The 13,832-nt window shown below is 37.4% G+C and overlaps 1 protein-coding gene across 1 annotated transcript in view; it reads right to left on the bottom strand.

Annotated features, from left to right (window-relative positions):
- The window catches only part of CTNNA3 (catenin alpha 3), an 834,982-nt gene that overhangs the window by 178,330 nt on the left and 642,820 nt on the right, over positions 1-13,832 (bottom strand). The window contains exon 7 of the mRNA XM_032595178.1: positions 13,279-13,371. Coding sequence (XP_032451069.1) covers positions 13,279-13,371 — 93 coding nt within the window. The remainder of the gene's footprint in view (positions 1-13,278; positions 13,372-13,832) is intronic.

Here is a 13,832-nt window from a genome sequence, read left to right as displayed (position 1 = left end):
GACTATCAGAGGATTTTTTAAAAGAATATTTTTTTTTAATTTTTTTTTTCCAACGTTTATTTATTTTTAAGACAGAGAGAGACAGAGCATGAACGGGGGAGGGGCAGAGAGAGAGGGAGACACAGAATCGGAAACAGGCTCCAGGCTCTGAGCCATCAGCCCAGAGCCTGACGCGGGGCTCGAACTCCCGGACCGCGAGATCGTGACCTGGCTGAAGTCGGACGCTTAACCGACTGCGCCACCCAGGCGCCCCATTAAAAGAATATTTTATTTTCAGCTTTTTTTTTTGACTACCTTAACCATTACTTGATACACATTGTCCTAATAGGAAAAGAAGTAAGCACATATTTCATATTTTACCAGAGACAAATGATTCAAAACTATTTACTTTATAAATGTTAAATTTTCACCATTAAAGAAATACAACTTTTTCAATGAGAATAATTCAGAGAATGGGAAGTAAGGGCAAAACTTGGAAGCCAGGTGTCCATCACAAACACCTCCAAACTGGACAAGGGCAGAGAATCACTTAAATACTTTCGCTTCAGAAGATTTTTCCAAATGACTGTCATATGCGTAATTCTTTACTAAAACATTATTTTCAAAATAATTATAATTATCTGATATTTTTTCATTTATTTTTTTATTATTACTACTTTTGTTTTGAAAGAAAGAGAGAGAGGGAGAACAACTGGGGAAGGGGCAGAGAGAGAAGGAGAGAGAGAATCCCAGGTAGACTCCCCACTGTCAGCGCAGAGCCTAATGTGGGGTTTGAACTCACGAACTGTGAGATCATGACCTGAGCCAAAGTCAAGAGTCAGACACTTAACTGACTGAGCCACCCAGGTGCCCCTCCCATTTATTTTTGTAGGCAAGTAATTGGTTAGATACAAATGCTGTATCTAAAACAACATCCCTCCCCCAAATTTTCCGTGCATGTTCCTGTTCCCAAAGGACATTTATGGTCAACATCACTCATTCATTCATTCATTCATTCATTCATTTAGTAAATATTTACAGCCTATTTACTATGTGCCCAATACTGTTTTAAGTATGGGGAATATATAAAAGGGAGAAATAAAGATTAAAGTTGTAGCTATCATTGAATTCACTATCTAGTACATGACAAAACAAACAAGTATATATGTTGTATATCAGACAGTGAAAGAAGTACTATGGAGAAAAATAAAAAAGAGAGGTGAAGAGGTTTATATGTGGGTTAGGAATGGTGTTGCAGTTTTAAGCAGGGGAATTGGTGGCCTTCCAAAGATTTTGACATTCGGAAGAGCAAGTGTGTCAGAAGAGGAGATGTGGGGGGGATGACATCTGAAACTAGAAGGAAACTAGACCTAAAGTTAAAATATCAATTTATTTGAGAGTAAAAAAAAATGTCACCATGTAATATATAACACTTCAATGTCAGAATAGATTATAAAATTATAATATAGGTGCACCAGGGTGGCTCAGCCAGTTAAGTGATGAACTCTTGGTTTTGGCTTAGGTCATGATCTTCTAGTTTGTGAGTTTGAGCCCTGCCTCCAGCTCAGCACTACTGGTGTAGAGCCTGTCTGGGATCCCCTCTCTCTCCCTCTCTCTCTCTCTCTGCCCCTCCCTTGCTCAGTCTCTCTCTCTCTCTCTCTCTCTCTCTCTCTCTCTCAAAGTCAATAAATAAACTTTTGAAAAAAAGCTGTAATATAAATCTATGCATGTGAGGGGACTTCCACTCTACTTTATAAATTTCAAATCCGCCTATCTGACTTCTTCATTTGGTAGTCTAATAGACATTTTAGACACGACATATGTAAAATTAATTTCTCATCTCCTACCATCTCCAATATGCTCAATTCATTCTCTCCCATAGCAACATAAGTGGCAAGTCCACATTCCCAGTTCTCAAGCCAAAAATGGTGTGCTGTCCTTGACTCTTTTGTCTCTCTCATACTCAGTATCTAATTCTTCACCACATTCGGTTAACTCACCACTGCCATATATGCTCGCTCAATCAACAACTCTCAGCTTCTCCATTTCTAAAACCCTTTCTGGGCCTCTATGATTTCTCACCCAGATAACAGCAATGGCATTCTACATTCCTGCTTCCTCCTGTACCACTTCTCAGACTGTTTTCAATACAGCATTCAGAATGACCCCTTTAAAGCATAAGTCATATCATGTCACTCTGGCTCAAAGCCCTCTGCTCACTTCCCATCCTACTCAAAATAACAGTAAATTTCTTGCAAGGGTTTATGTTCCTTACAAGATCAGCCTTCCTTTTTAGTGTCAGATCTCCTCTTGCCTCACTAACATTTGCCTCCAAGGCATTTCTACTTGCTATTTCCCCTGCTGTGAATTCATCAATGAGTAGAAAACACTCTATTTAAAGCTTGGTGGAAGGTTTATTTCAGTAACTAGCAAGTAAGTCACATATAAATATCACACTATATCACTTAAATTCCTGTGGCCTTATAAATAAATCCAGACATAAATTTTTGGGTTATTCAATAATGTTAAAAAATAGGATATGTACATTTATAAAGCCCAAGGTTCAACTCTATAGTTAAATAAAATAGTGAAGAGATTTAGTCTTAAATTATAGACATTGTAATTACAGTAAAAAGACGTAATACTGGATATACTTTTTTTTTTTAAGTGAACTCTGTGTCCAGTGTGGGGCTTAAACTCAGGACCCTGAGATCATGATTCACACACTCTACTGACTGAGCCAGCCAGGTGCCCCTACACTGGATATACTTACTTCTTCCTCTCACTCTAAAATATATTACCTCACTGGTGACAAGAATGATAATAAACGGTAATAAAATGATATCTTTTAAATATATTAAGTAGAATTTGTATTTGAGATTAATTATTTTTAAAAATAAATAAGACACTTGAATAGGAACAGAGACAAATATACCAGGCATTTAATATTAGTTACTAGGCATTAATTTTAACTTGGAATTTCCCAGAAATCAAGGCAGGGTGAAATATATGTATTTTAATATAATTCCATTATTTGATAAATGTTTAGATATTTGTCAACAATTATACTTGGATTGAAATCTCAAGATGTATTTATTAACAGAATTCTGTAAGAATTTTGGGATAAAATAATACACAATGTTTTAAACTTAATTTTCTTTGCCCAGATTTTTAGACACCAACCTCTTTAATCAATGGAATGATACCAAATCTCAATTTGAGTAAAGAATTTGAATAAGAAAAAAGGTGACACTGTTCAGGTACACTACTTCATGATAAATAGAAATACAGCATAGTGACCTTAGCATGTAAAAATCCAAAAGGACAGGGTGCCTGGGTGGCTCAGTTGGTTGAGCATCCGGTCATGATGGCTGGGTGGCTCAGGTCATGATCTCACAGTTGGTGAGTTTGCCACAGTTCATGAGTTTGATCCCCACATTAGGTTTGCTGCTGTCAGCACGGAACCTGCTTCAGATCCTCTGTTCCCCTCTCTCTTGACCCCTCTCTCTCTTTTTCTCTATCTCTCTCCCTCTCTCTCTCAAAAATAAATAAAAATTTTTAAAAATCCCAAAAGGAGTAAGTAATCTGTCCTTTAGATGGTCTGTCAGCAGAAGGTTTTGTATCATTAAATCAAAAGGACTAAGTGTAAAGAAAACTTCATGGAAATAAAGGGAGTTGAGTTCATCTTGAAAAACTTTTGTATTGGAGGGAATAAAAAAGACAAAAGGTTGACAATTCAGACGTGGAAAAGATCACAAACACAGCCTCGGGGATAGCCCTAATGATCAGGAACACAAGAATCATTTCCACAAATAAAAAACAGGTTTTTGGATTTGTATGCTTTATAGAGCCAGGAACAAGGGGGCACTGTAAAGGACTTTAGCAAAAAAAGGCAGAGCAATTAATGTTTATGCTAGCAGGAACTAGGTAGTAGAGAGCAACTGAATATTTCAGAGTAGTGACCTAGCAATTTACAGTAAGATTTATCTGGCACAAGTAGGTACAAGCATTGGAAGAAAGAGCAAGAAAGAAATTAATGAAATCCCCTAGGGTCAAAATATTGAGGAACTAGTATAGATTTGAGGCAAGGTGTCTTACCAAAGGAAGGTTCTCGTCATGCTCTCTCATATACCTGTACCAGCCAGTGTGTGATGTTCTGTAAACAGAACACTAAATGAGACTAAAACCATGTTCCCTGCACTAATGAGGTTTAGTGAGGTTTAATGAGTGGAGAAGAAAAGCCATTATGTAAGAAATTATGCATGAACAATGAATGTCATGATATGGGAATATCCATGTGTTACATTCAGATTCAGGCCTGAATATTGGAAGGAAACTACACTTAGATTTGTATTAGTGAAGTCTAGGTTAATCTGGAATTGTAATGATGAGCAGGTATTTATTGGCAAAGAGAAGGAGGATGGGGAGTTGAGGGAATTGTATGCCTCAGAGAGAGATGTGAGGGAGAGCCTGGTGCTTATAGGAAGGAAGACTTCCATATACAGGGAGGGGTGGGAGAGAAAGTGTGAAATATGAGGCGGGGAGCAGAACCTGGTTCTCTTACATAGGGCATTAAAGGACCAGATTTCATGCTAAGGGCAAGGGGAGACACTGACACCTTGAAGGGGTTTTACGCGTGGTGATAGATGACAGATTTAGCGCTTTAGAAATATGATCTCAAGTTCAAGTGAGAGAATGGAAGTTTACTAAAGGCAGGAGACAATTTAGGAGCCCTCTAAAGAAAATCTAGGACCTAAACTAAGATAGTGACCCAGATGGCGTTAACATTATCCTCAGCTTGACTAAATTTTAGACAGGCTTCTTTCCAACTCTAGGCACCTGACCTCCCTTTTCTTAATGGCAATTACAAAACTTTTAATTGTAAATTCTTTCTTTGCATCTTTAAGATGCAAGTAAATATTTCTAAATGCTTCTCAACAGCTTTACAAACAAGGAATGTCTTTCTCAAAAACCAGGGAGTTATCCCTTTGAAATGCAATTGTCAAGGAAGATAGAGCCTCTACCTCCCAGGCTCTGTGGGAGGGCGGCTACCTAACTTTAGAGGGCAACTTGCTCCAACGTGTATAAGTACCTGCTGTCATGAAGACAGAAAAAAAATTCACTTTTCCTTTGGGTAAAGCCAATTAGCAAAAATGAATGGACTACAATCTCTGTTACCCCATCTCTGAAAAACTTTCAGCTCTTTGTTCTAGGAGGGTTGAATTCAGACAAAGTTCTGGTCTCTCTCCCCTACTGCAATAGCCTTGAATAAAGTCTTCCCTTCCTGTTCAATTTTTCCCCATGTGAAATTTTCTTTGAAAGTAGTGATAGTAGAGGTAGTTAAAAAACAGACAAGTTCTGAAAATATTTAGAAGATAGTAAAGCTTGAATGTGGTGTATGACTAGCTGTGGAAGGGAGTAAAAAAAATATATTCCCAGGTTCAGATGTGTTAGACCCAAAGTACAGAAGTGTTATAAGGGGTATAGGAGTTAAAGGAGATTCGTGGGATAAGGTGATGCATTCAGGCTTGGGAACAGTGAGTGCCACAGGAGCCTATAAGCCATGAGAGGAGAGGAAACCACAGGCCTGCAATGTAAGTAGCCAGAGCTCATGAGATAGGATGTGGCTACATTCACTTACCTATGTAAGACATTTGAAATCTTGGGACTCTATGAGAGTGTTCAGGAAAACTGGGAAGAATTGGAGGACTAGAGGGCTTAGATCAGAACTTCAGTGAACCCTAATGTTTGCAAAGTGGATAGAGGAAGAGGAAACCATGAAGCACTGAGAATCGTTACCCAGAGAGACGGGAAAGCAGAGTTACTGCCAAGTACACAATAGAAATTAAAGAAGCCAATGAAGAGAAAACGCACTGCTAGTGTAGTGCTGCTTGAATAATGTAATTTCATCCAGGCTTATGCAAGTTGTGTTTTTCATAGTAACCTAAACCAAATTATATCATGAAAAAGGTAATGAGGTCGTGTCTTACCATATTTTGTATGTTAATTTAGTATAAGCTTGAGTTATTGAGAGTGTATTCTGAAAATAAATGGAGCCTATTAAAATGCTTCCAATTTTTAAAATAAACCACCCATTCATGGGAATTTTTCTATTGTTATGATGGAGAATATTCAGCTTGCTGCATTTTAAAAAAGCAGCAAGGAGGACATTCTCCTAATCACCAACATGAAGTTAGAGTGTACATGGCTATTTTTTTTACCCCAAGAAACATCTTCTATATTTTAAAATTTGATATGCTCCAATTCATTTGTTGCATTGACGTTTGAGGCTGTGTCCAGTAACCTAGGCAACTGTTCTTATTTCTGTCCTAATTTTCTTCTATGTATAGAACTTAAATAGAATCAATGTTCTCAAAGATATTCTTTAAGGCAGAGCAGATTTACAAGTTATATGCTTTTAAGGGAATATAACATTCAAAATATGACAAATCTTAATCAAAGACTACATGTTATGCTGTCTTTATTTTTGGGTCAACAGTAAATATGATGAATAATCTATCTTCAAAAAGGTGGTATAATTTTTTGCTGAAATACGCTCTGACTACAATTGAAATTATAAATCTTTAAGAGTTTTGTTTTTAATGTTATGGTCACTAAACTGAATTTCAGCACTTAGAGACGACAGCTTCAAGTACTTGCAAATAAAAATCTGGCCTTGATGGGATGCCTGGATGGCTCAGCTGGTTGAGCATACGACTTCGGCTCAGGTCACTATCTCACAGTTCATGAGTTTGAGTCCCGCATCAGAGCTCGCTTGAGATCCTCTGCCCCCTGTCTCTCTGCCCTGCCTCACTTGTGCGCTCTCTCTCTCTCTCTCTCTCTCTCTCTAAAACAAATAAACATTAAAAAAGAAAACCTGGCTTTGGTCAGTAATGTTAAATGAGTTCCCTTTTTCACTCTTCATCTACAAGACAGTATGATCAAAGTTTAAATTGTGCGAGACAGAACAAAATCTTTTATTTTTTGAGACCTATTGGCTTTCGAGCTGTATAGGCAGAGGAAAGAATCACTAGGACATATGTTCTAAGGAATAGAGAAATAAATGACAATTCTATTTCATTTTTTAATTTAATTCCAGTATAGTTAACATACAGTGTTATATTAGTTTCAGTTGTACAATAGAGTGACTAAACAATTCTCTACATTATTCAGTGCCATCAAGATAAGTGTACTCTTAATCCCCTTTCACCTATTTCACTCCCCTATGATAACCATCAGTTTGTTCTCTATAGTTAAGAGACTGTTTTCTGGTTTTTATCTTTTTTAATTTTGTTCATTTGCTTTGTTTCTTAGATTCCATATATGAGTGAAATCATATGATATTTGTCTTTCTCTGACCAACTTATTTCACTTAGCCTTACACTCTTTGGATCTATCCATGTTGTTGCAAATGGCAACATTTCACTCAATAAAAGGCAGTTTTAAGTGACTATTTGCAAAACTGATTTTAACGTGCATCCTATAAATATCAGGATGAATTTTCTTTTTCTTTTGTTTTTGCCTACGTACCACAAACTTTGGAAATTAAGCCCTATATAATTTGATGAAGATAAATGAGGATTGTGAGAGAGAGAAGAAACAACAGATAACCACAGTACCAAAATTCCACAAGGAAAAGAACAAAACAAAACAAAACCTCACAATGCAGGGCCAGGCATTCAATAATGAACAAAATAAGAACTTGACAATTATTGGGTCAAATTCTCTGCTTTATCCTACTATCAAGAGTTGTTTTTTTTTTTGTTTTTTTGTGTTTTTTTTTTTGTGATCGCTATTTCAGTTGTACATGAGGTATGTGAATTAGATGTACATGAAAGTGCCAGCATCATTAAAAATCACATTAATGCCATGTTCCTTCTAACCTGAAAAAGCAGTTTCTGATAAGTCCTTCTCCTGAGGAAAAAAACTCCTTCAAAGGACTTTGGTAATAGAATTTCCAGCATGTCAAAATGTTTCACACCACAAAACCAAGAAACCAAAGGAGTCTCATACTAGAAGACTGAGACTTGCCTTGATGAAGCTTCTTGAGCTACTCAAAAGGAAGCCAAAGCATAATACTACCACACAAATCTACATTTATCATGAAATTCATTTTTTTTAGAAAAATCACAATGTATTGAGCACTTCCTATGTGCCAGGAACTGAACTGAAATTTTTCATGTACCTAGTTTAATGTTCAAGAAAAACAAGAAAATAGATACTATTATCTGGATAGTATTATCTAGATAACAGATACTATTATCACAATTTTACAGATGAGAAAACAGTTAGAAATGTAAATAATGTGTTCAGTGTCATATGGATAGTAATGGGTAGAATTCTCCCAGATTTGAATCAAGGCTTATATAACTCCCAAGTTCATACATCTGTACATTATAAGGCAATGCTAGTGGAGATCAGCCACTTGCTCACCCATTCCACTCGCAAAACTCTCTTGCAATCTGTTCTACCAAATCTCTCTAAAACCACAGTTGTCCTTCAGGTAGGCATGGGAAACATATTTTTAGCCATCACCCTGCTGACACTATTTATTTCCTGGGAGCCCCTTGCTACTGCTGCCCCTACTGCAGACAGTAAATGAGAGGGAGGGTGGAAATCTAGAAATCAGAATACTCCCTGGATTGAAATATCACAGAGGCCATTGTGATAAGAGACTGAGGTTTCTGGATTCTGTGCTTGGAGACCCAGGATTGTTGTCCTAAAAGGTCTGACACTGTCTGACTCTATCTGATTAATACTCCATTTCTTCAAGGTGAAGTGATCCACCAGGGAGACTGTCAAGCCACCAGGGATGACTGTCCAGACATCACCATGTAGTTTCCAAATGGTAATCAACAAAATGATTTGGTTTTTAACGGAAGATTGTAATGTTGAGACATTTTGAAACTTGCGAGACTTAAGCGGATTTGATACTTAGGTTTATAGTCTTCAGTTTCAAAAGTCATTTTTCTAGTAGAGGACTTATGATATCAACTCCATTATACTGGCTGTAACAATAGGAGGGCAATGAGATCTTATGGGATGGTAGGATTCTACCCAAATTTGCTGGGCTGTACTGGAAAGAGAGTGGTTTGTGCCAGAAGACCTGGGATTTGGTTCCAGTTGACATGATTTGCACAAACTATTGAACTTCTTTGAGTTAAATTCCCTAATTAGTAAAATCAAGGAGAAAAAAAAAAAAAACAGGGCTTTTGTGAAATAAGACACCAACTGGGAAACATTCTGTAAGCTGTAAATGTTAAATGATAACTGGCACTCTTGTTTAAATAGAAATGATGAGTTAGCATGTATTTAGTATAATCTTTTAGAAAGCTTTTAGGGCTTACCAAAAAGTCATCTTATCAGTAAGTTTGGGAATTTGATGATCTTAACAGGAGTCTATTTTCATGCCTCTTTCAAATTAGAGTTTTTAAGATAACAGATTTCTATTTCATACTTGGTAAGAACATGAACAGAATAAACAATTAGAGCTTTAAAGAATGTTCTATAAATCTATAGCAAAATCACACTCTATATCACTGTGGAATGCCTGATTACTGGATATAATCACAGTATTGGTCCAGTGAGTATCCGTGTTTAATAATTAAGATAATCACTAATTTCCACTTCTGTTCCTCTGCTACTTCATAAGGCATGCACTATTGGTCTTTTAGTATTTCACTCTCATTGACCATGGACTCTAAATCATTATTTGTTGGTTATACACCTTTACAATGCCCAGTGGCATTTGCCACTGATGACAACAATAACAGATGATATTGAGCCACAACTACTGGCAGTGAAGTGCAGAGAGGAAAATGATAATAAATAACTGTCATTCCATTACTAAAAAGTGCCTGAAATTCGTTCTACTCCGTGTTCTATACAGCACAGTCTGCATTATTCAAGAATCAAAAAAGCATTTACTCTTTAATAAGAGCAGCCAGCAAAAAGGGACCCAAATGCATGTCTGATTCAGTGACCAGAAATTCCTCATGAAGCATGGCATGTATTCAAAAAATTCTCAACAGAGTCCACTTCAAAATTTTACGGTATCTTCCCAAATTGGATGGTATCAGGGAAATGTGTCAAAAGATATACTCAGTCCAATGGATACAGACTTCAGGAATGCTGGATAGAATACAGAGACAGAGTATCAAATGTATATGAGATTGAGCATAGAAATATATTCCAAGCACAGAGACACAACTACGGAGAATATGGAGCCTGTTGGGGATGCAAGATGCCTAAGAGAGCTCATAAAACATAGGTAAACATGATCATTTTGGTCAGGTGGTTTGGGTGAGGGACAGTTTAAGCTGGCCTGCCATGAATGCAAAATCTGTAGTAATGAACTCACAAGACAGATATCCAATAAAAGGTTGTTATTTGAGTTAAATTGTCTGTACTATACCTAATTACTCTTTAAATTTAAAAGAAAATTTGTATCCTTCCTCCATTTCTCAGATGACTGCAGCACCTTTTACTCTCTTCTCTTCCATTCCATTGATGATGAATCAAGTTTAATGGGGTGGTGGTGGTTTGTTGCTTGTTAATAAAAGATTCATTCCACTAACTCTGTATTTTAAGTAAATTGATATGTGGTAATCACTAAAGTTCTTAATCAGAAAACATAATCCACTTACTAGACAAGTTATATAAAGCTGTGCCTCAGTGATCTTATTAGTAAAACTGGGATAATGTATCAATATATCAAAGTTAATGTGATATTTAGTTTATATACTATGACTATCTTTTCTCGTTTTCTCCCAAAAGCAGAGTCTAAGAATGGAAGGTAGCTTATTCTGGGATGAAATCTTGGGGAACAGAACTGGGAACCTGGGAAGGATGGATATGGAAAATAAGGAGGGCAATTCCAAAGATATATTATCAAGCTGGTCACCATGGTACCGGTGGGGCTTGATCTCCCTCTGAATCCTTTGAGTGCCTATGGAAAATGCAAAATAGTCCATCCAAGGAATATAAGAGTATTCACCAAGGTTACTCTGTGGAGTGTTAATGCTTCACACAAGATTGTGCATGTATTAGAATATCTGAATAGCTTCCTGAGGGATTCCACACAGCAATTTCAGAGAAGCCTCAAGGCAGGAAGTGAATAAAATCTAAGATATTCACATTTTATACAGAGAGATTTACTAGAGCAGAGACTGGTCAGGTTGAATATAACATTGTTCCCAGTAGATGTGATGGGAAGGGATCTATCTTGCCACTAGGTAGTAGTGAGGGTGTTGCCCAGGGGCATTCCAAATGAACTGGCCTGTCAGGGAAATGTGCACAGTGGAACACAAATCCAGAATGCAGAGAAGTTTTGGGATGATTTCTACAAGGTTAGAAGCAGTGCCTTCTATGAAAGATTCTTAAGATCCAGGACCATGGAGATCATCAACTTCTTAACCTACTATAATCATGTGGCCATCTAGCTGGCCTGTAACCCCAGTGAAGAACAAAAATACAAATCAAATAGTAGTAATAAGAAGTTTAATTTCTTGGCATAGAATTATAAAGTTTATAAAACACTTTCATATGCATCACCTTCTTTGAGGTTATTATCTTTGAGGTTATGCTGTGAGAAGGTAAGATATTATTCTTCTCATTTTTCAGATGAAGTACTTTGAAGTTTCTAAATTTTAAGGTCTTAACCAAGGCTTCATTGTATACATGTGATGATACAGAATGAGAAACATGGCATGTTTATCCTAATCCCAGCATCCTAAAAGTTACCTTTATTGTAACAAAATTTCCTCCTATCAATTACTCTGTGTGTCCTGACAACTACCCTCCACCTATAGTGGCTCAGCAGCAGCCTAAGTGAATCACTCACTTACTTGAAAGCATGAGCAAACTAAACTATCAGCAAAATTTATTCCCAATCCCATTGCCATTTGTAAAAACTGATCTCTTTCCAAAAATGCCTACTAGATTTGAAGAAAACTTCTTTTAGATGCTGGGTGCCCCCAGGCAGTTCCCAGCATGAACTGGTTTCTAGAGGGCTGGGAAGTAATCCAAATAATCAGCAAGGAATGGAAACTTAAGAAAACCAACGTTTCTAAGAAAGCACAGGTGTCGTGACTAATATATTTCATTTCTAAGTAATCTGAATATTTGAAAACATGGAACTTTTGGGGACCCTGGGTGGCTCAGTCAGTTGAGCATCCGACTTCAGCTGTAGTCGTGTCTCACAGTTCATGAATTTGAGCCCCACATTGGGCTCTGCCCTGGCAGCTCAGAGCCTGGAGCCTGCTTTAGATTCTGTGTCTCCTTCTCTCTCTGCTCCTCTCCTGCTGGTACTCTCTCTCTCTCTCCCTCTCAAAAATAAATAAATAAACTTAAAAAAGACATGCAACTTTCTTAAATTTATCTTTTTCTATCCACCTCCAAATGTAATATCATTGAATTTAGCTAATTAATAATAGTAATAATGCTGATGATAATTATACTATCACTACTATAGCTACAAATAATAACTAATGATTATTGAGAACTTACTATGAGCTAAGCCATGTGTTAAGGGCTCTACTAGTTAATTTAGTTATTTGCACAATAATCCACATATAGAGAGTACTAGTACTATCCTCAATTTATAAATCAGCGAACCAAGTTAGAGAAAGGCTGAGTTTCCCAGGTAACACAGTAAGGGAGTGGCTAATTCAGATGTGTTGCAGGACAATCTAGGCTGCTATACTATACTGCCTGGCTTTTAGACCCACGTTCAGCAGGCTGGTCTGCAGTTACAAATGATCATTGGCTAGGAAACCCAAACTTTCACAGGTTCCCAAGCACTGGGTGCAAGTAAAGTGAGATACAATACCTCAGAGTAATTCAGAAGTTGTTTAGCATTGTTGGAGGTGTGTGTGTGTGTGTGTGTGTGTGTGTGTGTGTGTTGAGGGTAAGGGGAGAAGAGGGCAAGGCAGAAAGGAAGAAAAGTACAGGGGTAGTTTCTCAGTTTTTTCCCCTAGAATTACAGAGTATATTTATAACTTCTTGGTTTCTCTTTTCTATCTAAATAAATGTGTGCACATTTGAATCTATATTCCCATGACTGCTATAAACATCAAAAGTGGCATGGGGTGATTTACTACATGATCAGAAATGGTCTCCCTGTGGGCTTTCAAGGTAAAGGAAATAATTCCTCTCATGCTGTGGCCCATGGATTCCAAGGCTCTTCTTCCTGTGCTTCGCAAAACCAGCCCCAGAGCCAGGAGTCCCACCTGTGAGCGCCTACATGATTGACAAGAAGAGGGCACAGCATATAATTGTCCTCTCAGGGAGGTGACTTACCCGGTCAGTTTTCCCTTCAGTCTGAATGCTGGTGTGACTGCGCACCTCATGTTCCTCTTCCAAGTCAGAAACATCCTCCAGTTCCTCTGGGGTCTATAAAAAGAAAGCAAAGCATTGCTGGTGAGAATGCAAAATGGAAAACAGAGCGACCATACCTCAAAAAGTAAGCACAGAGGTACCAATATGACCCTGCAATTCTACTCCTAGAAAAGAAATGAAAATAAATACATGTCCACACAAAAACTTGTTAAAAAAAACTGTTCATAACAGCACCAATCATAGTAGCCAAAAAGTGGAAACAACTCAAATACAAATCTAGTGAGGAATAGATAAACACAATTCTATACAATAAAATATGATTTGGCTATAAAAAGGAATGGGATACTGAGACAGGCTGCAACATAGGTGAATCTTGAAGATATTATGGTAAGTGAAAGGAGTCAGTCATAAAAGACCACATGTTTGCAAGCAAACTGGTGCAGCCACTCTGGAAAACAGTGTGGAGGTTCCTCAAAAAATTAAAAATAGATCTACCCTATGACCCAGCAGTAGCA

This window comes from Lynx canadensis, chromosome D2 (assembly GCF_007474595.2).
Source record: "Lynx canadensis isolate LIC74 chromosome D2, mLynCan4.pri.v2, whole genome shotgun sequence".
NCBI lineage: Eukaryota > Metazoa > Chordata > Mammalia > Carnivora > Felidae > Lynx > Lynx canadensis.
Note: the sequence above shows the minus strand (reverse complement) of the source record. Positions and strands in the feature narration are given on the sequence as shown.